Here is a 24606-nt window from a genome sequence, read left to right as displayed (position 1 = left end):
GGGTTGCCAAATCCTGGACTGAATAGTTTTATTGCTCTTGTAAACTATTCTTTAGGGTGTGCACAGAAGTGCTGATCTTTCATGTTTTTCTGAGAAAAAAAGTAGCTGCTTTATGGAAGGGAAATGGAATTTTTTCCAACTTAATTGGTTTTTAGGAGTGTATTTTATTTAAGGAGTTTATGTCATTTAATTAACAATAATTAATTCAACCTTTATTTTATTTATTTAGGCCAACTAAGTGTTAGGCATTATAAACACTCAAAAATATTTGCCATCATCAAATTCATTGTCTCTGCTTTAAAATGAGCATTTTGGCATATCATTTATTTCCTCCTAGAAATTGAGGAAAAGGGGGGCAGCTAGGTAGCATGGTGTATAAAGCATTGGCCCTGGATTCAGGAGGACCTGAGTTCAAATCTGGCCTCAGACACTTGACACTTACTAGCTGGGTGACCTTAGGCAAGGCACTTAACCCTCACTGCCCTGCCCCCCCCAAAAAGAAAAGAAATTGAGGCAAAAATCTTGGAATTTGAGTTAATAATGGAAGCATCTTAACATTATATTTCCTTTATTTGATTTGGTATCTCTCAAGATAAGATTACTTGTAAATGCCAAAAAAGAAAATATCAGCAAGAGAGAGAAAGAATTATTTGACTTCTTAGCTGACATAATGACACTTCCAGCTTAGTTCATGGTTCAAGAGTGGCCTGAGCTTGTCAACAAATGGTTACAATAAGAGTAAGGTAGGGGCAGGTAGGTGGCACAGTGGATAGAGCACCAGCCCTGGAGTCAGGAGGACCGGAGTTCAAATCCAGCCTCAGACACTTAACACTTATTGGCTGTGTGGCCCTGGGCAAGTCACTTAACCCCAATTGCCTCACCAAAAAAAAAAACACCAAAGAGTAAGGTGCCATATGGCACATAACCTATATCAAATTGCTTCTTGGCCTCCAGAAGAGGGAAGGTGGGAGAAAACTTAGAACTTAAAAAATATCTTCATATGTAATTGAGAAAAATTTTAAATATATATATATATTTTTTAAATTATATGGGGCAGCTAGGTGGTGCAATGGATAGAGCACCCTGGAGTCCTGACCGGCCCTGGAGTCAAGAGGACCTGAGTTCAAATCTGACCTCAGACACTTGACACTTACTAGCTTTGTGAGCCTGGGCAAGTCACTTAACCCTAATTGCCTTACCAAAAAAAAAAAAAAAAAAAAGATCAGTTCAGTAGGTTCTTGGTCACTTACTAGTTGATCATCATACTTCTTGCATACAGTTTCACACACACACACACACATACACACAGACTTATTAGTTCACATAGTGAAACATTTGTTTCTGCATTGTTGGTTTGAAAAACAAAGCATCAAATGTCTTTTGCTTTGTTTTTGTGAGCAATTCAATTTGTTTTTGTGAGCAATTCATTTACGTGAAGAAAAGAGCAGGATTCTCATATAAGACAGGTAACTTGGTAATGGGAAGCTCAAAGTACCTAGAATATTTTTAAGTTAGTTTACTATATAAAATAATGAGAAGTTAGAAATTCTCAGAAATAAAATTAATGTCCTGCCATTCGGAGAAAAAAATACTTTTCCCTTTCCTGTTTTGTACAACATTTAAATAGAATATAAATAGCAATTATTATATTATATTATATTGTTTGGGAAAAGTTTCTCCATTTTTTGTTTGTGCCCAAAAGAAACATGCATGAAAACAAGATTTTTTTCATGAACTTTTAGAAACTTTTCATTGAATGCATGTTGTAGCTCCTGTCACCTGTCATTTAGTTTAGTTTTGTTTTTATGTCTGGTCTGGATCTGTGATTGCATCAGTGGACAGAGTTGCCTATTGAATTAAGTCCCCTTACCAGGGCACCTGGCTCAGATACTTAACCCTCATTGCCTCACAAAAAAAAAAACAAAAAAAAAACATTCCCTGGCGGGGGGAAAGAATGTAAGGTGGAGGGGGGGGGCACACTGCATGAACTCAGGAGAACCTGAGTTCAAATCCGGCTTCAGACACTTGAGACTTACTAGCTGTGTGACCCTGGGCAAATCACTTAACACCCATTGCCCTGCCCCCCCCAAAAAAAACCCCAAACACCAAAGAATGTAAAGGGGTCCTGAGTCTAAAAATTTTGAGAACCAATAGATTACATGAGGACATAGGTCCTCATTGATTCTGAAACTCCATGAATCTTCAATGGTTTTTAATCACTCAGGTTATACCTTAGCAAGAACTCTACTTTTCCTTTCCATAATCAGATAGAGACATAGATTCAAAGCTAGGCCGTTCATGTACTCTAATCCATTTACTTTATAGATGAGGAAACAAATTCTGAAAGATTAACTTGCCCAGAGTCATGGAGGCAAAATTCGACTTTGAAGCCCAAACAAGTACTTTTCACACATGGAAAAGCTCCCCATTTTAGAAATCTTCGGCAGACATATTGACAGATGTCCCTTATTCCAAATAGGTATGAGTTTTTTTCTTGGCTTATTTTTTAGTAGTGCTTAAGACTAAAGTATCTCAGAAATATTTGAATTCTCATTTATATGTCTAAGGGGCCTTATTTAGCTCTTATAAAAATGTATATTATTATATAATACATTAATATATAATTATATAATCATCATATAGTAATTAAATTGTTTTATCTAATAATTGTATTATAATAATAATAATAATAATAGTATAATGATATCACCAACTTCCCTGCTAAGAAAGACTTTTTTGCCACATAAATATTGAAACATGAGAACTCAAAAGTTATTAGCCATAGCTTTTCTCCTATATGGCTTCAAAAATAACTAGTAAACTCATATTTATTGGGGAGATAAAATTTCTTCAGCAGAATGAATATTTTTTTGCTTTTTTTTTTTTTTTTTTTGCTTTTTTGCTAGAGCAAGGAGAAGATATAGTAAAACCACAAGATGAGAAATATTCAACTTACCAAACGATTCCCTGAGCCCCAGAACCAATCGGCTTTAGATTCTGGTAGCGTTTGAGAACTGTGAACGTTGAATCTCCCACTTCTACACTGTAGAACTGGTTGTCTACTTTGCTTTTGCTCATGTTGTAATGTTTGGCAATATATGACACATCCACTTGTTTATCAAAACCCTGTCAGAAAGAATGGGGGAAAAAAGTGAGAAGAGTAAACCAGTAGCATGATAATGAAATGTAGGAAAGTCTGTTGTTTATACAAATATTAATAGTTGCTAACCCTCTCTACTAAATGAATGTTCATATCTTCCTTACAATAAGCAAGGCAGACCAAGATCAGCTAGAAATGTAAGGATGACCTAAAATATCTTTTTTTTTTTTTTGGCAGGGCAATGAGGGTTAAGTGACTTTCCCAGGGTCACACAGCTAGTAAGTGTCAAGTCTCTGAGGCCGGATTTGAACTCAGGTCCTTCTGAATCCAGGGCCAATGCTCTATCCACTGCGCCACCTAGCTGCCCTAAAATCACTTTCTAAAAGAAGTTTCTTTCACACAGAAAGTACTAATAATAGGTTGGGTTCATTTATTTCTCCACAGCAGAGTGGAATAACCTGGGCCTAGAAGTCAAAACCTAGAGTCTGGTCCTGACTCTGACATGGGGTGACAAATTAGTCTTTCCAGTCCTTAGCTTCCTCATTTAGAAAGGTTAGATTAAATGATAGCTGGTATTTGAGATAGTGATTTAAAAGTAATGAAGTGGGTCTAATTGTTTCCCACAAACATCCATCACATCAAAGCCAGGAAAAGGAATTCTGTAACAGATACATAATAGCTAAGTCTGAAACTACAGAATAAGAAGACAGAAACACCACATGACGTAAAAAACTCCATGAAATAAATAACATCAGAGAGTTCCTACTCAGAGTTGCCACACCTATACTATGTCTGTTTTCCAGGTACAGTCATCAGAGATAATGTTGAAAGCTTATATTCTAGGCTCAGTTATGGAGGTCCAGTGAATCTCCCCACCCTCATTCTTCTCAGTAACATGAAGGAAAAGGGAGTATTAACGGAGGGCTGGGGGTTGGGGGAGAACGTAGATGCAGCTGAGGGGAAAGAGCTTCTGAAGGAAAAGCAAATTTAAATCAATTTAGAATGATTCCTCCTGTTCTAATTTCCTCTATTTAGCAGCACAGTGGATAGAGTGCCAAGCCTGGAGTCAGGAATACTCATCTTCCTGAGTTTAAATCTGTCCTCAGGCACTTATTAGCTATGTAGCCCTGGGCAAGTCATTTAAACCTATTTACCGCAGTTTCTTCTTCTGTAAAATGAGCTGGAGAAGGAAATGGCAAACCACTCCAGTATCTTTGCCAAGAAAATACCAAATGGGGTCATGAAGTCGAACACAACTGAAAACAACTCAACAACAACAACAAAAGTCTAGGCTTTCACCTCCACAAGAAGAGGTTGAAGACACCCTGACTAAGGATCAGGAGAAGGGATCTGTGGAAGGAGAGGTACCAAGTAACAAGAAGGGAAACCAAAACAAATCAATGAGATTTGGAGAGAAAAGCTAAAAAGTAGAGTTCAAGGGAGAATTCCCAAGAATAAGCCTAGGCCACAAGCAAATAAACCAGCAGAGAGATTCCTAAAGACAAAAGGAAGTAAAAGCTCAAAGAGAAACCAGCACTATATTATGAATAAAGACCCAAAATTCTCAATCAAAAATAATTCACTATGTGACCCTGAGCGAGTCACTTAACCCCAATTGCCTCAAAAAAAAAAAAAAAGAATTCAGTGGACTTCTAAGAAATCATGAAACAACAGCAAGGAACACTAGAATCATTCACAAGATAAATAAAACTACAAAACAAAAATAAAAAGAATGGTATTAGGTTGGAAAATAATGCTTTCCACCACAAAACAAAAAACCCAAAGAATAAAATGCAAAAGGAATTTTCTCCAAAGAACTGGAAGCTCTAAGAGGAAATGACAGATGTGGAACACACACACACACACACACACACACACACACACACACACACACACACAGTACAAGTCAAAGAATATTTGGCAAAAGAAAAGAAGCAATTACTATGAAAAGAAAGTGTGAATTCTGTCTGAGTCAAAGTGAATGTCCTTGAAGATGGAATACACAAAGATAAGTTAAGTATCATAGGTCACCCAGGAGACTATAATAAGTCAAAACAACTTGAATACCATACTGCAGAAGCTATGAGTCAGACACTGAACTCAATAAGGAAGGAAGAAGAATGTCTTGTTAACAACTACCAGGATTTGTACTGATTGATAAATTTGATTACATAAACAGGAAAAGAAATTGCTTAGTGAATAAAGGTGGTTGAGGCAGGTTCTGGAAGTGGCCAAGGGCCAAATCCCCCAATATGACTAGTGACTTATGGAGGGGAAGAGATCAGAAAATGGGCGTCTAGGTGGTGTAGTGGATAGAGCACTGGCCCTGGATTTAGGATGAGCTGAGTTCAAATCCAGCCTCAGACACTTGACACTTACTAGCTGTGTGACCCTGGGCAAGTCATTTAATCCCAATTGCCTCACAAAAAAAAAAAATGTATAGCCAGAACTGGAAGGTAGCAAAGAAGCCATGACATCAGGAAGGGGTCTTGTCTTAGTAAAGGCAAGAAAATAGAAGAAAGAAAAAAAATTAAAGAGAAAGAAAATAGTGAAGGGAAATGAGTTTATTATGGAGTAGGCATTCCAGATGGCCATGCAGCTCTGGAGTCTGTGGGGATTGGGTTGAGGTGGATATGAGTGAGGGAACAGTGAATTAGAGTTCTGAATCACTGGTATGAAGTAACTATCAGGAGAGCAGAGTATAATAACTATAGAGCATTAAGTCCAGAATATAAGTGGTAGAGAGAAGTTCCCTGAAGAGGGCATGAGATTATATGGTTCCAGTTCCTCTCTTGACAGTCAGATGATAGTGGTGTTATAAACTGTGAGATTCAAGGAGATAAACCTTACATGCTTGGGGTAGTTTTGTTGTGTTTTGTTGGTTTTGAGGAAGGAAAGCAAAGGGAGAGAGAAAGGAATATTCTAGTAAAGAAACGAGAAAGGGGATGGAATTTACTAATCTTAAAAACTGGGGTGTGGGAAAAGAAGAGTATACAAATACATGGAAGAAGTATTGTCTGAAGCACACAAAGGAGGGTTGAATGCACAATTATATATAAACATACAATGTGGTGTCAAAATATATTACACTTAATATGGACACAGGAGGGGACAGGAAGGGAAGCAATCATGAGTGGATTCTGGAGAAGATACTAAGAGAGGAACCAGTTGCCCTTGATTAATTCAAGTCAAGAGGACCTCATATACAGAAAAAACTGGTTTATATAATTTCTGACTCATTCAGGGATATATAAGAGATCAGGGAAAAAGTAGAAGGACAAGGTTAGAAAAGAAATATAAAGATTGGAATGTTATGGCAGTTATCCAAAAAAATGGAATAGAATACACAGTCTGCAAGCTTCAGGTCAGAAAGCGTGACTTTGTTCAGTTCTAGAAATGATCATTAAAGCAAGGGAGAAAGGACAGAAAGGGAGGCAGTAGTTAGAGAACCAGTATGACTTATCATGAACAAGTCATGCCAAGTTAACCCCGTTTTCTCTATTGACAGGACTACTAAATTAGTAGATTAGAGAAATGCTATGGATGCAGTTTGCTAGTACTTAAGCAAAGTTTTGATCAAACTTATCATGCTATTCCTGGAAGAAGATGAAGAAATAACAACATAGATAGAAGGATTTGAAACTTATCTATGGCTTAGTGTCAGCATGGAAGGAGGCTTCAAGTGTAATTTATTAATAGCCAAGGGATATGGAATTGGTTCTGTACTAACATCTTAATCGGTAACTTGGGTAAAGGCATATATGACATGCCTGTGACATTTTCAAATGACACAAAGCTGGGAAGTATAGCTAACAAAAAGGACATTAGAGTCAGCATAATAATAATAATAATAATAAGTTAGTTTAATAAGATGAAATTCAATTAAGATAAATATATTTTCTTACATTTGGTAAGAGCCAAGCTTCACAAGTACAAGATGGAGGAGTCAAAGTTAGACAACAGTTGTTCTGAGAAAGATGTGGGGGAGAGGGGTTTAGGTGTCTGTAATCTTAATACAAGTGAGCAGTGTGATGTGGCAACCCACAAAAGTTGAGTTGATCTTGGGCTACCTTAATAGAGCCACAGATTCCAGGAATAGAGAAGTAGTAGCCTTTCCGTGTTTTATCTTTTTCAGTCCTCTCTTGGAGTTCTATGTTCAATTCTGGACTTCATAGTTTAAGATGGTCATTGATAAGCTGTAGAGTATTGATACAAAGTGGGCCAACAAGGATGGTGAAGAGCCTTGACTCAGTCAAGGAAGTGGGTATGATTAGCTTGGAGAAGAGAAGATGCATTCTAGTATTTGAAGGGCTATAACAGTAAGAAGGGATTAGACTTATTCTTCTTGGCTCCAGAGGGCAAAACCAGGATATGGACAAATGCTATAGAGGCAAATTGTGGCAGATATCAAGGAAAATTTTCATCCAAACAATTAGATGTGTCCACAAAAGAAATAACATAAAATTTTATGTACACACACACATATAGATATAGATTAGATATAGATATAGATATAGATATAGATATAGATATAGATATAGATATAGATATAGATATAGATATAGATATAGATATAGATATAGATATAGATATAGATATAGATATAGATATAGATATAGATATAGATATAGATATAGATATAGATATAGATATAGATATATAAACCCTAGAGGGCAGCTAGATGACACAGTGGATAGAGTACCGGCCCTGGATTCAGGAGGATCTGAATTCAAATCGAGACTCAGACACTTGACACTTACTAGCTGTGTGACCCTAGGAAAGTCACTTAACCCTCATTGCCCTGCAAAAAAACCCCACAACAACAAAAAACCCTCTTGGTGGGGCTATGAATTGGTCCAACTATTTTGGAAATCAATTTGGAATTATGAATGAAAAGTTATTAGCGTCACTTATATAATAGATAAAAAGTATCAATAAATCATGTGCTCAAAACTTCTGAGTAATGCAATCAACAAAATGGAGGACCAGACATTTTCCCAATCTCTCAAACCTCGACAAAATAGTAATTATGTAGAAGAGATAAAACAATTTAAATTACCTTCATTGCCTGGGACACCAAGAACCCAGTGAGGTAACAATCCAATGAACTAACAGAAAAGAAGGCTGGTAATCTCTTAACCCTAACATGCTGTTTTATTTAGCACCTCATCCTTCACCACTCACAAACTCAGGAGTTTGCAAAGGAATTTAACTCTACCCCGACAATACATACACCAATGCCATGGAATACCAAAAGACAGAAGGTTCTCCTGGATGGGACAAGGATGTGAAAACAGGAAGCCTTGGCAGCAGAATTCATCCACAGAACTGAGGAAAAGAGGAAACTGGAAACAGAATGCATCTGAGTGATTTCATGGTACTCCACTGCTCTACTACCAAAAGGAACTTGGTGCAGAAATAGAATTGCCCTGCAACGGAGGAAGCTGAGATTGTTTTGAGTTCTAGCTCCCAGAGAAACTGATATCAAAGGAGGAATCAGAAAATGTACATTTAAAAAACCAAAATTACCAAATATCTCAGAACTAAGAAAACTCTAGGGGCAGCTAGGTGGCGCAGTGGATAAAGCACCGGCCTTGGATTCAGGAGTACCTGAGTTCAAATCCGGCCTCAGACACTTGACTTACTAGCTGTGTGACCCTGGGCAAGTCACTTAACCCCCATTGCCCAGCAAAAAAAAAAAAAAAAGAAAAAAGAAAACTCTAGTTAGAGACTTTAAACCTAGAAGATAAAACCGCACAAAAGATATTAATATTGAAAGGAAATAGTGGGGCAGCTATGTGGCGTGGTGGATAAAACACCGGCACTGGATTCAGGAGGACCTGAGTTCAAATCCAGTCTCAGACACTTGACACTTACTAGCTATGTGACCTTGGGCCAGTCACTTAACCCTCATTGCCCAGAAAAAAAAATTAAAACAAAAAACACACTAAAAAAAAAAATGAAGTAAAAAAAAAAAGAAAGAAAGAGATTCTCCGGATGAACTAAAAGAGTCCAAACATCTATGAATAAATACTGCAAGACAAAGCAAAATGAACTGATACCTGATGAGGCAGAGGAACCTGTAGATTCCCAAGAGAGCATGGAACCATAGCAAGATGCTCCTGATTTGGCTTAAAATAGAGCTAAGTATTGTAAAAGCAGATTTTATGGTCTGCTCAGCAGAAATAATTGGCAGAATAGAAAAACTTCTGAGTCATGCCACCAAGCATCCAGGAATCAATCTACCACACAAATTACTTGCATAGATTCAATTACAAAATATTCCTCCTCAATGAAATGGAGAATAAGTTAAATAGCTAGAGGATTCTTCAGTGCTCGGGGAAGGGCCATTCCCATATAATAAAAATGACATTATTACCACGGTTTATTTTACATTTTAGTGCTGTACAAATCAAAACATCAAAAGGGTACTTCATAGAACTTAATAAAATAGTAACAAAATTCAACTGGGAGAAACAGAAGATGGATAATATCAAGGGAAAAGATACAAACAGGAAAGGATAAAGGGGAAATAGCACTTCTAGACCTCAAACTATATTATAAAGCAGCAATCATCAAAACCATAGGGTAACGATTTTAAAATAGAGAGGTAGATGGATGCAGCAGACTAGATAAGGGAGAATCAGAACAATTAAACTTAATAACGTAGTGTTTGACAAACAAACAAAAACAACCATTGCTTAGGAAAGAACCCCCTATTTTGTAAAAATTGCTAGAAAACCTAGAATGAAATCTGGCAGAAATTAAACTTTGATGAATACTTTATACCATGTTCCATAGTATGTTCTAAATTGATATGCCTCTGATATTAAAGAAGAGGAGCACATCATATACCTCTTGCAGCTACAGTTATGAGATATATTCTCCCCCCCCCTTTTTTTTTGCGAGGCAATGAGGGTTAAGTGACTTGCCCAGGGTCACACAGCTAGTAAGTGTCAAGTGTCTGAGGCTGGATTTGAACTCAGGTCCTCCTGAATCCAGGGCCAGTGCTTTATACACTGTGCCACCTAACTGCCCCCTTAATTTTCTCTTGGCTGTTCTACCCTTTCTGTCTTAAAGATAAATGCCCTTGAAGGAGAAGAAAGAAGTCAAAAAATAATGGATAGATTTTGAAAAGAAGCTTCCAAGGTAGCAACTGAGTCAAGGATCTCAAGAATATTTTACAGATAAAACTGGTAAGAAGATAATAAATAGTTATAATGTTATGCCTATATAATAAAATAATTATATTAGTAAAATATAATAAATAATAAAAGGAAATAGTAAAAATGAAATAGGCCTTCTGGTATTTCTATAGTGATCTCTTCTCACTGATGATGAAAATGAAGCCACCCTATTAGGATTAGTAGACCACAGTGTAGTCCTGCACTATGTGATGAAGTGGCAATATCACCTCAAAGATGAAATTAGGAAGCATTGAATGTCAATAACAAATACACACAGAAGAAATCTATGCTAGAGTTAACACAATTTTAAAATCATTCACTTCTCAAGATACCTCAAAGAAAGGAAAATCCCAAATAAAAGGAACACAATAGAAAATAATAATCTGACACTATAAGACTCAAAGCCTCCTCAATAGATAAAAGTGATCAAAGGATATGAAGGAATTTTCTCAAAAGGAAATGAAAATTATCAATAATAATATGAAATAAGTACCCCCAAATCACTAACAATTAGAAAAATACATATCAAAACATCTTTGAGGTTTTACTTCACACAGCAAATTTGCAAAAATAACAAAATACCAGGTAAAGTCAATATTGTATAACAGGCCCTAGTCATAGAAAAGTGGGGAGAAGTTTGTGCAAAACAATTTGGAATTATAAAAATAAGGTGGAGAAGATGGCTATATTTCTTTAATCCTGAGGCTCCACTGCTAGTCATACCCCTTACTGACAAAAAGAATGTCTCCATACACAATAAAATCTCTGAGCAGCACCACTTATTTGGTGTAGCAGAGAACTAGAAGCAAAGTTGACGCCCATCGATTGGGAAACTGCTAAATAAACTATGATACATGGATGTAATAAAAATAGTATTGTGCATAGAAAAACTTACATGAAATGATAGCTGTGACTGATAAGTGAAGTAAACAGAACAGAAAATAATAAAAATTACTACAACAATATAAATGGAAAAAATAACCACAAAAATATAAAAACAAATATTGCAAAATTTAAAAGAACATTGTTCCCAAGATCAGATATAATGACACTTCTTCCTACTCTAATTTTTTTGCAGAAGGGGGAGTCCTCAAGGATGTACCATTGCATACACTGTCAGATTTTTTTCCCTCAAAGTATTGATTTATTTTGCAAAATTTTATCTTATTTCTCTTTTTACTTTTTCTTTTAAAAGATTCTTAATCTGAATATGGCTTTTGGAAGGGGAGAGAGGTGAGGTGGAAGGATACAGGGGAAAATATAGCCAGGTAAAAGCAAAAGATATCAAGAGCAATTTATTAAAAAGAAAAATAAATTACTAACCCACTTGCCCATAGCTGTTAAATCTTTTCTAGACTACTTTGTGCTTGTAGTGAGGGTCCCATGAAAGGGAACAGATATATTATTTTCTAAAGTAGAGCATATCTTCAACAATAATACAACTAAAAGAGAAGTATAAAAAAATTTTAAAACCTACCAAGTCTGTTATTCACTGATTTCTAAAGTTCATTAGAATTGGTAGTACAAAATACAGCCTTAAAGGCCCTCCTTAAACAAGGCATGTCTAATGCACACCCATTCTAAAACAAACACAACTTTCAGTCTTTGTTCAGTGCTCTGCTATTAATAAGAGACCATTGAACAGAGATATTTTCATCTAAATGCTTCACTAGATGTCATAAAGGCTATTACACACACACACACACACACACACACACAATTTCAGTAGAAGAATTGTTACCAAGGTTTTCTAAATGCTTCCATTGTTGAATAGCATTATGTTTAATCAATGTCTGTAATGTTAGAGAACCTTCACAATGAATTCCATGATATTTAAAAGTGATCTCTCTAAATGTATATACTAGGGGAAAATGGATCAAAATGTACATTGCTAGAATTATGATATGCAAGTGTGATGAAATAATGGGATTTAGCAGATACTCAAAGACCCACCTGGAGATTAATCTAAACTGATTGAATCAAGTGAGAGTGATTGACTGCTGATTAAGCCTACTTCAAGTTAATTGGATTGTAATCACACCTGGCTATCCCTTAAGAAGATATTGTTCTCAGAAGCTAGACTGTGAACTCAACTTGAGAACACCTTCAAAACCAATGGATTTGGATGACACCAACCAATCAGCTTGAAGCAGTGTGTAAGGACTGCCTCTGTTCCAGACCTATAAAAAGCTTCCACAATCAGCTTGCTAGAGAGTTTCTGATTAAAGCAGACTCGTGGAGGAGGACTTGAGGAAGAACCCAACCAGGCTGGAACTCTAGGCTAGGTAGGACTTCTTTTTCTTAACTTTCTGAACTCCATGTGAATACCTGTATGCCTTTAATAAATGTTTAATGCCCAAAGACTGGTGCTGAAGCTTCTAATTTAAGGCAACCACAATTTAGATTTTAAACATCACACAGGTAAACAGGTAACTCTTTGAGTTAGTCCATCAGTATACAGGAGCATAAAATATTTAGAATGTATTTTATAGGCATACAAAATATATAGATAGTAATTGAGATGGACATGAAATTGTTCAGGGGGAACAGTCTGGGAAACTGTGTAGGGGTTGAAAGATCCTAAGTAGGTTAAGGCCACATAGAACCATCTTTGTTAGATTTTTTTCAATTAACAACCATTTTTTAAAATCTCTAAACCACCCCCCAGCACAAGGAAAAAAAACTCTTGTAAAAAATATATTCACTGGGCAAGTCACTTAACCCCAATTGCTTGCCAATATATATATATATATATATTTATATTTATATTCACAGGGACAGCTAGGTGGCACAGTGGATTAAGCACCAGCCCTGGATTCAGGAGGACCTGAATTCAAATCCAGCCCAGACACTTGACACTTACTAGCTGTGTGACCCTGGGCAAGTCACTTAACCCTCTTTGCCCCACCCAAATATATATATATATATATATTCACAGTCAAGAAATTGTTTTCCATATTCAAGTATATACATCTCATTCTGAATTCTTCATCTTCAATTCTACAGAATTATGACTCTTAAATCATTCAAAGTTATTTATTTTTACACTGTTGGTCTTATAGCAGACACAGTTCTGATTCTTCTCCCTTCACTCTGTATCAATTCATACAAATATTTCTAAAACTATCCCCTGCCATCATTTCTTACAGCATAGTAGAATTCAATTCATTCATAGCCATTATTTGTTCAGCCATTCTCTAATTAATGGAAATTATCATAGTTACCAATTCTTTGCCATTATAAAAAGAGTTGTTATAAATTTTTTGTAGGTTCTTTTCTTTATTCATTGACATATTCATTGATATTGATTTGGGATATAGGCCTTGTGGAGGTATTGCCGGTTACAAATATAAGAGTACGGGGCAGCTAGGTGGTGCAGTGGATAGAGCACTGGCCCTGGGTTCAGGAGGACCTGAGTTCAAATCCGGCCTCAGATACTTAACACTCACTAGCTGTGTGACCCTGGGCAAGTCACTTAACCCCAATTGCTTCACCAAAAAAAAAAAAATGAGAGTATTTGTGTAATTTAATAACTTTTTTGGGAGGAAGGACATGAATATTTGGGAAAGCTAAGCATCACTTCATTCTTGTTACTTATCCTTGCTCAGTTAGGGCAAAGTAAGCTTCCCTTTGTTAAATGTTCAATGACTTGCTTCATCACATCACTGAACTTGAACTAAGAGATTTTTGGTCAAAGAGAAATAACAAAACTCAGAAAAAAAATGATTATGCCATCTTAGAATTTATGATAGATTAGGGGAAAATGCTGGGAATAATTCTAGACTTTAGCAGAATAGATTTCTAAACTTTACAAACAGGATAGCTAGGATCCCATAGTAAGCTCAAGATGGACAAGAGCTCTTGATATTTAAATTCTGATGGTAAAATCACCAATTATTCAAAAGAGGATGAAAAGGAGAAATTACATAGAGAAAATGATGGGGCTTCAACAGGACTTAATTAATGAAACTAAGTTTTAAAAGGAAACATAAGGGGGCAGCTAGGTGGTGCAGTGGATAAAGCCCTGGCCCTGGATTCAGGAGGGCCTGAGTTCAAATCTTGCCTCAGACACTTGACACTTAACTAGCTGTGGGACCCTGGGCAAGTCACTTAACCCTCATTGCCTCACAAAACAAAATAAATTAATTAATTTTTTAAAAAAGGAGACATAAGTACAACGCAGAGAAAAAAGGACAGATAACTAAAGATGAATATGAAATCATGGCATGGTCTTATAACACTGTCTTCAGGAAAATTAAAACCCAATAGAAGCTAAAGTTTTCAATAAATGTCTAAGACCAAAAAAAGAAGTAACTTTTCTAAAAGACATGTCAAAGCTAATATGGATATCAAAAAAGGAATAGGAGGAACTCACTTTCAATAAAGGGTTATTTAGGGATGGAGGGCAGTGTCTACAATTTCATTAGGGGGGATCGTAGACTCCATTGATTTAGTGTACAATTTAACTCAATTTAACATGTAGGGTAAGGAGCTCCCTGGGAAACAGAGAGTAAATAACTTAACTCTGGTCATGAAACAAGTAAATATGAGAGGGCAACTAGGTGGCGCAGTGGATAAAGCACCAGCCCTGGATTCAGGAAGACTTGAGTTCAAATCTCACCTCAGACACTTGGACACTTACTAACTGTGTGACCCTGGGCAAGTCACTTAACCCTTATTGCCCCACCAAAAAAAAAGAAAAAGAATATTAAATAAATAAATAACAAGTAGATGTGAGAGGCAACATTTGAATCCCTGACTTGTATTGACTATGCCAGGCTGTCTCTGGCCTTCAAACAATGGGTTGATAATAGATGGATACAAGGAAGAGGCAGATGTATTGTGCTTCTGTTTCTCTCTAAAGCAGCCTGATCTTCAAACCAATATGCAGAACAAAACGTTGAAACTATACTCCAAATCATGAAGTCTGGATGTGCTACAATGGAAGGAAGTGAAGGTATTTAGGGGACATGTGATATCTGTCTTTAAATATGTTGAGAGAAATGATTATTTCTCTCTTATACTAGTAACCAATTATCGCAAGGATCCAGTTTTGTTTTGTTTTGTTTTGTTTAACTTTCCTATTTCCTCATTCTTTACTAGGTCTAATCAGCCTCTGAAGAATGGGGCTAATAATGATATTGGGTTTAATATTCTCCTCAATCTTGAGGTTACAAATACAAGAGTATTTGTGCAATTTAGTCACTTTTTTGGAAGAAATGACATGAATATTTGGGGAAGCTAAGCACCACTTCATCCTTGTTACTTATCCTTGCAGGGTTAGGGCAAAGTAAGCATCCCTTTGTTAACTGTTCAATGAATTATGTGTGCTCTGATTAAAGAGTAAAGAGAATCTAATCTAGGTGAATTCCTTCCTATTGTGTTCTACTCAGATTTGGGAGGGGGGTAGATCCTCTGTCTAGATTGCCCAGTCAAGGGGTGGTCTGGGAGTAATCAAAGTCAAGTCCCCCAGCCCCTTCTTAGAAGAGGTCCACATCTCATAATAATCATCATTCTCTCATTGTTAACCAATCCAAGTTGATTGCCACCTGTCAGGAATACCCACTCTTCCAAGGGGAGAGTCCAGGGGCTTTCCTCTCCCTACTGGAAATAGAGGATTTGATTATCATCCATACCTCTCCATTCTCCACCCTGTTTGCCTTTCTTTCTTTCTCACAAAGACTATGAGAAAACAGTTAATTTCTCTCTTGTTTTGTTTAAAGGAGATGGAAAGGGGCAGCTAGGTGGCGCAGTGGATAGAGCACCAGCCCTGGAGTCAGGACGACCTGAGTTCAAATCCAGCCTCAGACACTTAACAATTACTAGCTGTGTGACCCTGGGCAAGTCACTTAACCCCCATTGCCTCACCCCCCCAAAACAATTTTCCCATTCAATTGGAGCTCTATTTCAAGATCCGTGCTGAGGCTGGACAGATTCCCTTAATCTTTGCCTTCTCTGCTGCAGCTCAAGTCTCCTTTCAGTTTCTTCTGTTGTTTTTGCCTCTATGCCAATGGTGCTTCCCAACTTGGCTCGAGTTCTGGGCAGAGCAGAAGATGCTGCCTCTCTGCTGCTGCTGCTGCTGCTGCTGTTGTTGTTTGATACGGCTGCTGCTGAGCTCTTGTAAATCCTGCTTCTTCCTGGAAGGTTCAAGACTTTCTCAGGGTCACACAACTGCTAAGTGTTTGAAGTAAAATGGGAACCCAGGTCTTTCTGATGCCAAATCCAGTGTTCTAGCCATTATTCAGCTATTCCACGCTGTCTCCAGATTGGTTGTGACAATCTACAATCTCATATTTTGTTCAAAGTGCTCTGCCCTGAGCTATGCCTCCCCTTTCTGGGTTCAGCAGTTTGGATGGGGAAAAGAAGTCATGCATACCTGTGTGGTGATTTTTTTTTGTGGAGGCAATTTGGGTTAAGTGACTTGCCCAGGGTCACACAGCTAGTAAGTGTCAAGTCTCTGAAGCTGAATTTGAACCCAGGTCCTCCTGAATCCAGGGTTGGTGTTTTATCCACTGTGCCACCTAGCTGCCCCAATTCTTCTTGTTAGTCCAGGTAGAGAATGTGTATGGTATGGGCAGGGCAGGGGAAATTACACCTAGAATGTCTTATACTCAGTCCCAAACTTGAGAATTTCCCGTAACCTACAAATCCAACAAGGCATTACTTTTTTTTTTTTTTTTGGTTAGGCAATTGGGGTTAAGTGACTTGCCCAGGGTCACACAGCTAGTAAGTGTTAAGTGTCTGAAGTTGGATTTGAATTTAGGTCCTCCTGACTCCAGAACCAGTGCTGCTACTCCAAGGCAGCTAGGTGGTGCAGTGGATAAAAAAATTACACATGTCCTAAAACCAAAGAATTGAAGAGTTTTAATTTTACTATATATTGTAGCTGAACATTTTTTATTTTAAAGACTTTTCAAATATCATAGAATTTTTTGTTGTTAAGAGTGAAATATGGAAAGAAAATAATGTACTCAAGAGACAACACTAGGTGTGCACCCTCTCTCTCTACTTCTGTAACTGGAGAATTAACAGAGCCTGAACAAAGCAGCTCTTCCTGCCCCCAGCCACATACATGTTGCTGAAGGGAAAACTGGGAGATAATTTCTTGTTTTCTTCCAGCTAACCATATGACTCATTGCTTGGGTGCTTTGGGATTATGACAAAGTGAGAATCACCTCATTGGCTCCTGAGCAGGAAGAATGCACAACTCAGTGGACCTTTAAAAAGAAGCTAACTCATTCTCTCTCTCTCTCTCTTTCTTTCTCTGCCTCCCTCCCTCCCTTGCTTAAAACCTTGAGGAGGCATCATATAAATAACTCCCTTTGAGGGGTTGGGAAAAAAAAAATGCAACGAGCCCTGTGCTTCCACATGCTCACCATGAGGCTGTGAACATATGGGAGCTAAAGTTGGTGTTCTGATCCTGAGTTTTGGGTCTGCCTCTTCTGTGATTGTCCTTTCTTAGATAAGCCCTGATCCCGAAGTGGTTAATGTCTAGGTTTTGAGGTCATCTTGTGAATTCAAGACTTTGCCAGAGGCTGGAACTTTTGGTCAGAGCTGAATGGGGGCATAGGCAGGCATTTCTGACAACTGCTCCCATACTTCTTTTTTTTTTTTTTTGGTGAGGCAATTGGGGTTAAGTGACTTGCCCAGGGTCACACAGCTAGTAAGTGTTAAGTGTCTGAGGACAGGTTTGAACTCAGGTCCTCATGACTCCAGGGCCAATGTTCTATCCACTGCACCACCTAGCTGCCCCTGCTCCCATACTTCTTGAAGAAGGTGAACACCAGGGGAAGCTGAGGTCCTTCACTGGCTCAGCTCTGTCTTGAGGGGAACACTGCTCAGCTGAAGTGAAATGTGGGCCTATTCAGAAGCCCCACAGACTGCTTTATGTTCTGATGGGGCTTAATTATCATCCTCCTAGAGAGGGGGAAAATATTATTGCCCCTCGTTCAAGTCTGTTTATGTCACAGGCACACTTATGAATGTTCTGAGTTTTGTATTTCTTTGGTGTGTAAGATATAGATACCTCTCCCATGTTTCTCACTTGTTTTCAGCCATGTCTGACTTTTTATGACCACATTTGGGGTTTTCTGGAAAAAGATACAGTAAATATACTGGAGTGGTTTGCCAATTCCTTCTCCAGCTCATTTTACAGATGAGGAAATTGAGGCAAACAAGGTTAAATGACTTGCCTAGGGTCACACATCTAGTAAGTATAGGAGGTCAGATTTGAACTCAGGTCTTCCTGACTCCAGGCCCAGTATTCTATCCACTGCGTCACCTCTGCCCCATATCTCTCCCATATCTGATTCATACTGTGGATTAGGCTTTGTTTTACTCCCCATTTGGGGAACATTCTAGACCTGAGTTAAAACCTAAGCTTAAAGCAATTTTTTCCCAGGGTGTCAGGGTGTCCCTGAAAACAGTTAGCCTAACTCTCCTCATTGGAGGGAAAGATTCCCTGGAACTGAATCCAGTTTCAACCATGTGCCTGGTAGAATGGAGAGGGAAAAGGGTCCCAACATCATGGAGCCCAGAGGGACAGTGCTTATTGTGTTAGCATCTCTTCCTGCTCAGTGGCCAATAAGGGTATTACCTCATCATGTTAGTGCCCAGATATTGACTTGATCTGCATGGCAATCTGGAAGAAATCAAGGAGCTAATCACGCCACAAAGTTGCCTTCAGCACTGGACCACACATGTCCAGGAACAGGAAGACCAGCTTTGCACATATCTCGATCAACCCAACTTCTATCCAACCATTCCTATATCCAAACACAAAGGTACCAAAAGGGGGCCAGGAGGTGGTGGAAGCAACCCTCTCTAGCTCTTTTATTTTAGCCTCAAAGAGTTTCCTACCTCCGTGCAACCCATTTATATTTTCTGAAATATGTTGAAATAATTGTTCTCTAACTGTACAACATATTAGCTGACAAGATGGAATGGTGAAAGTGGGAAAATGGAAGTACAAGGGAATATACTGTACCTTGTTTTACCTGTAAGAAACACACACCTGACAAAAGGCAACTTTCACATCGAAGGTAGGTTCACTGAAGTAGGACAAGAAGTAGCGGCTCATAAATACCTACAAAACAAGACGAGAAGATCGGACAATCCAAATGGCCCCATTTGTCATTATTTTAAAACAGCAAACTTTAATTAACTGGGAATCTGTCACATATTAACTGCTGAACAAAACTCAGATTGTGCACCTGACCTGAACAACACTGGATCCTGCTTGCTTTGCCTCATTCCTACTACGAAGGACATGCCTGCCCTTACAAAGGATGGATGCCCTTCAACGGTTTTAGCCTCATTTCCCACCCAATTTCTAGCCTTACTCATGGAGTTTTCAGTAGTGAAGCCTCTTAAACAGAAAATGGGATAAATTACAGATCGATTAAATTTGGAATGAGTGTTTATTGATACCTTTAATGAGTCTAATCAATGCAGTCTCAGCCGTTAAGGATTCACCCTTTTCTTGCTCCCCTAAGTAGAAAGACTGCTGGAATTGCTGCCTTCCAAGCAGTGACTTCTCTGGGGTTTAACTTATTATTCCATAAATTAAGAGAGTTGGACTCGATCGTAGGTGTTGGATACTCCTAGCTCCAAATCCGTGACCTTGTAATCTTCTGCCCGTTTAAGTGAGGTTCAACCAAAGTGGCCTGCTTGCTGGTCTTCACTAGCTCCCTTCTTCCTTTATAAATGTAATGCACTCTTCCTCAATTCCACCCTTGGAAATCACTGATGTCCTTCAACATTCAGATCTAGCTCCATAGCCAATAGGAGGCCTTTCCCGACCCACTTCCACACCCCCAAAAAGAACTGCAAGGGCATTCTGTATATATTTGTCTTCCCTTTTACAATGTAGAACCAAGAGATACTGAGCGGAGGAACTATTTTGCTCTTGTCGTTGAATTCCAGTGATTGATTGAATAAGATAACATTTATCAATATGCATGCATTACTATATACCCTTTTTACTATGTCTGAATATATTGTTTTCGTGGTATGACTTTAGTGACATGTTATTTCTCATATAAAATATACTTAAGATATGCTAAAATTCCTTTCACTTATTGAAAGCTGTTGGTTATTTTCATCTTGTTCACCTCATCACTCTTTATGAGCATCTATTTTCCCAGGCAAAAGGAAAAATATCTCTCTCTCTCTCTCTCTCTGCCTCTGCCCTCTCTCCCCCACTTAAAAGTATAAAAATCCATAGCAGCTAGGTGGAGCAATGGATAAAGCACCAGCCCTCGATTTAGAAGGGCCTCAGTTCAAATCTGGCCTCCGACACTTGACACTAGCTGTGTGACCCTGGGCAAGTCACTTAACCCTCATTGCCCCCGCAAAAAAAAATAAATAAATGTATAAAAATTCTCCTGCCTTTGAGGGAGGAGCAGGGTGTAAATGTGAGGTGGACAAAGGAGCTATAACACAGAAATCCTGAGGATGTAAAGATTTCCCAACCATTACCACTTACTGAAAACAACTGACAGGTAATATTTTCCCAAGCTATAACAGCTGCCATTACATACTTTAAGGTTTGCAAAATGTCACCCACAATTCTTCATGTGAGCCTCAACAAAAAATGAGGTATGATTTTACTTATGAAGGGAACAGACTCTGAGCAACAGTTAAGAGGCTAAGTGACTTTCCCAAGGTCACACAATGTAAATGACCTAGAGGCAAGATTTGAATCAAGTTCTTCCCGATTCCAAGCCCAGAACTTCTAATAAAGTCTGGTGTTGCCAACGGTTTTCCCAAATGTCCTTGAAATCAAGTTCCATCTCTATTAAAATTAATGTACCACTTTGAACATTAAATACTCACAGGAGAGGAAGCAAAAATGCTTCCTGTCCTATGTAGCACTCTGACAGTACTCAAGAAATACAAAACAAAAGCAAATAACAAGAAGAATTGAGATTGAGATAATCCATGCTCCTAGTTAATGTGGTTCTGCCTTCCTTCAGTTCCCTCGTTAACCTCTGTGGAGGTTACAACAAAATACAAATAAAACATTAAACCCTCAGAAAGACACAAGATTATAAACTATGTTATTTAAAGAAAATGAAATGTTTCCTATAGGAAGAAAACAGGTGACATCCTTATTTTAGGAATAAATCTTTTTATGAACTTCAAGGGGCAAAAAGAGAAAAGTGCTTGTTTCTACAACATTAAATCTAAAAATTTTAGTATCGTCTTCATAGAAATACTTCTCAGTTCAAATCTGGCCTCAGATAGTTTTGAGCTGCATGACCCTGGGGCAAGTCACTTAACAGCTGTCTGCCTCAGTTTCCTCAGCCATAAAATTGAGACAACAATAGCACTTTCCTTCAGGGTTATTGTGAGGATCAAATGAGATAATATTTCTAGAGTGCTTAGCACAATGCCTGGCACATAGTAAGTGCTATATAAATGTTAGATTATTATTGTTGTTGTTATTTCTGTATCTGAGAAATCATGAATAAAGAACTGGCAATGGCAAGAACCTGAAAGAATTCAATAGTAACGACTTGTACATGCTTGCTGCACAGTAGGCATTTTTTTCTTTCAACTGCTGAAATGGGGATAAAGAATTGATATTGTCTGAATACAACTAAAGGATACTATTTTCATTTTCTTTTTTGTTGTTGTTGTTGTTTGAGGCTTTTTGTACAAAATAACTAATGTGGAAAGGTTTTACGTGATTATACCACATGCACAACCTACATCAGATTATTTACCATCTCAGGGAGGGAAGAAGGGAAGGAGAGATGGAGGGATAGAATTTGGAATTCAAAACTATTTTTAAATGTTAAAAATTGATGGGGGCAGCTAGGTGGTGCAATGGATAAAGTACCAGTCCTGGATTCAGGATGACCTGAGTTCAAATCCGGACTCAGACATTTGACACTTACTAGCTGTGTGATCCTGGGCAAGTCACTTAACCCTCATTGCCCCACCCCCCAAAAATGTTAAAAATTGTTTTAACATGTAATGGGAGAGGGACAGCTAGGTGGTGCAGTGGATAGAGCCCTAGAGGACCTTGAGTAAAAATCCAGCCTCAGATACTTGACATTGATTAGCTGTGTGACCCTGGGCAAGTCACTTAACCCCAATTGCCTCACGATGAATGAATGAATGAATGAATGAATGAATAAGTAAATAAGTAAATGAATAAATAAATAAAACATGTAATGGGAGAAAAGTAAAATATTCTTTTAAAAAAGAAATGGGAAAACAGGCAGTAATAAAATTCAGACATCTACCTGAAATATACAACATATCTTGAATTTTTAATGAATGCAAAAGCTTGTTATGAGAAGCAAGCATCCTAGCCTTTCCTGGCACTTGCTACTCTCCCTGAGTGATGTACCATTGCTCATTAAGTTGCAATAGAAACTCCCTGTTCCCAAGAGACATTAAAACGAAAGGGGCTTTTAATGTCATAATCCCATTGACTGCTTTAAAAACTTGGTAGATGATTCTATTTCCGGCCCGGGCAAAGAATATGTAGCACCATTAGGTAGAGACATCATAAATACCTAAAGCATGATCTCAATCTGGTTCTAAAAGGTTGTTAGTCACAACTTCCTGTCCAGAGTGCTGTGAAGGAGGAGGAAGAGGAGATCATTTGGATAATTTATTGACTCTTTTTCATTTTTTTTTTTTAGTTTTTTCAGGGAATGAGTCTGAAATAATCCCTTGCTACTAAATTTCTTACCCTTATGACATTATGAGAGTTAATGGTTATTTTGAAGAGGGCAATGACAAGTTGTATGTATGAAGATCCCTCTAAGAATGTGCAGGCAGGGGCAACTAGGTGGTGCAGTGGATAGAGCACCAGCCCTGGAGTCAGGAGGACCTGAGTTCAAATCCAACCTCAGACACTTGACACTTACTAGCTATGTGACCCTGGGCAAGTCACTTAACCCCAATTGCCTCACTCCAAAAAAAAAAAAAAAGAATGTGTACCTCATTTTATTGTACTTGATAGATAATGGCTGTGGGGGCGGGGAGAGGGGTGGTATTTGTTTTTTACAACCTGAAGGTTTAGGGCAACCCGACATCTAGCAAGTCTATTGGCATCATTTTTCCAACACCATACACTCACGTCATGTTTCTACATCAAAATTTGGTACTTTTTGTAATATTTCAAACCTTTTCATTATATCTATTGATCGATTATCTTTGATGTTACTATTGTCATTGCTTTGGGGTACCATTGTGGTAAAAATTATTTGTGGTATGGGCAGCTTTTGAAGGACCTCCCCTTTTGGGGGAGAAAAGATTGAATGCTCCCTGAAGGGAGGTTAGAGGGCACTTCCGGAACCCTAGCTCTGGAGTCACTTCCAGAACTCGAGTTCACTCTCTCCGTGTGGCGACTGCAGTCCTGGTGGCACGTGCTGGTTCTTGGTCTGGTGGACTGTTCAGGTGTTTAGTGAGTTAATGATGGAAAACCCTAAATTCCTTTGAACTAGCTTAATAGAAAATGCTCTGGGGATTGCATAGGCTAAGTTTAGAGTTAATATCTATCTGTATTTCTATTTTCCTATTTCCTTATCTTTGATTTTTATTAGTTTCACCTTTGTTGTTTAATTAATTCCCAAGTAATAAAATCTGATCCTTTTGTGATCCTTAGAGGCTCCTTTCTTATTGGCCTGAGAGAAATATCTAAAAAGGGCGGTTCAGAGGGGAGGGTTAAACCTAAAAGTTAACTCATATTTCCGGGACACCAATATTAAGGTGAGTCACCCAAATAATTCTCCGTATATCAAATTTTGGCCCTCACACCATGAAGCATGTAAGATGATGAATTTAATAAATGTTGAATGGGTTCAGACTGCTCCATCAACTTCATCTCTATTCCCTGAGACACAACAATATTGAAATTAGGCCAGTTAATAACCCTGTAATGACCTCTACATGTTCAAGTGAAAATAAGAGTCAAATGATAGGGGGCAGCTAGGTGATGCAGTGGATAGAGCATCAGCCCTGGAGTCAGGAGTACCTGAGTTCAAATCCAGCCTCAGACACTTAACAGTTACTAGCTGTGTGACCCTGGGCAAGTCACTTAACCCCAATTGTCTTCCTTTAAGAAATCGCCAGAGTCACCCCAACCTTCAGTAACTATGGCCCTATTCAGTCAGCAACCATCAACATTGAAAGTAGACCATCCATTAGCAAAAAGATTACAACTTGCTGAAAGTTCAGATGATGGTTAGCATTGTTTAGCAATAAAGTATTTGAATTAAGGTAAATATATTGTTTTTAAGACATAATACTATTATACATTTAACAGACTACAGTATAGTGTAAACATAAAATTTACAT

The 24606-nt window shown here is 38.0% G+C and overlaps 1 protein-coding gene across 6 annotated transcripts in view; it reads right to left on the bottom strand.

Moving 5' to 3' along the window:
* Positions 1–24606, bottom strand: part of MAPK10 (mitogen-activated protein kinase 10) — a 162715-nt gene that overhangs the window by 70345 nt on the left and 67764 nt on the right. For 4 of the 6 annotated variants that reach the window (XM_043969846.1, XM_043969845.1, XM_043969847.1 and 1 more), the window contains 2 exons: positions 19301–19372; positions 2957–3126 (listed from right to left, as the gene is read on the bottom strand). In XM_043969846.1, the coding sequence (XP_043825781.1) occupies positions 2957–3126; positions 19301–19366 (236 nt within the window). In that variant the 5' untranslated portion in view covers positions 19367–19372. Of the gene's footprint in view, positions 1–2956; positions 3127–19273; positions 19373–24606 lie in introns of all 6 variants that reach the window. The other 2 variants (XM_043969848.1, XM_043969849.1) reach the window with 2 other exon arrangements.

Source organism: Dromiciops gliroides, chromosome 6 (assembly GCF_019393635.1).
Source record: "Dromiciops gliroides isolate mDroGli1 chromosome 6, mDroGli1.pri, whole genome shotgun sequence".
NCBI lineage: Eukaryota > Metazoa > Chordata > Mammalia > Microbiotheria > Microbiotheriidae > Dromiciops > Dromiciops gliroides.
This window is presented reverse-complemented; position numbering and strand designations above follow the sequence as displayed.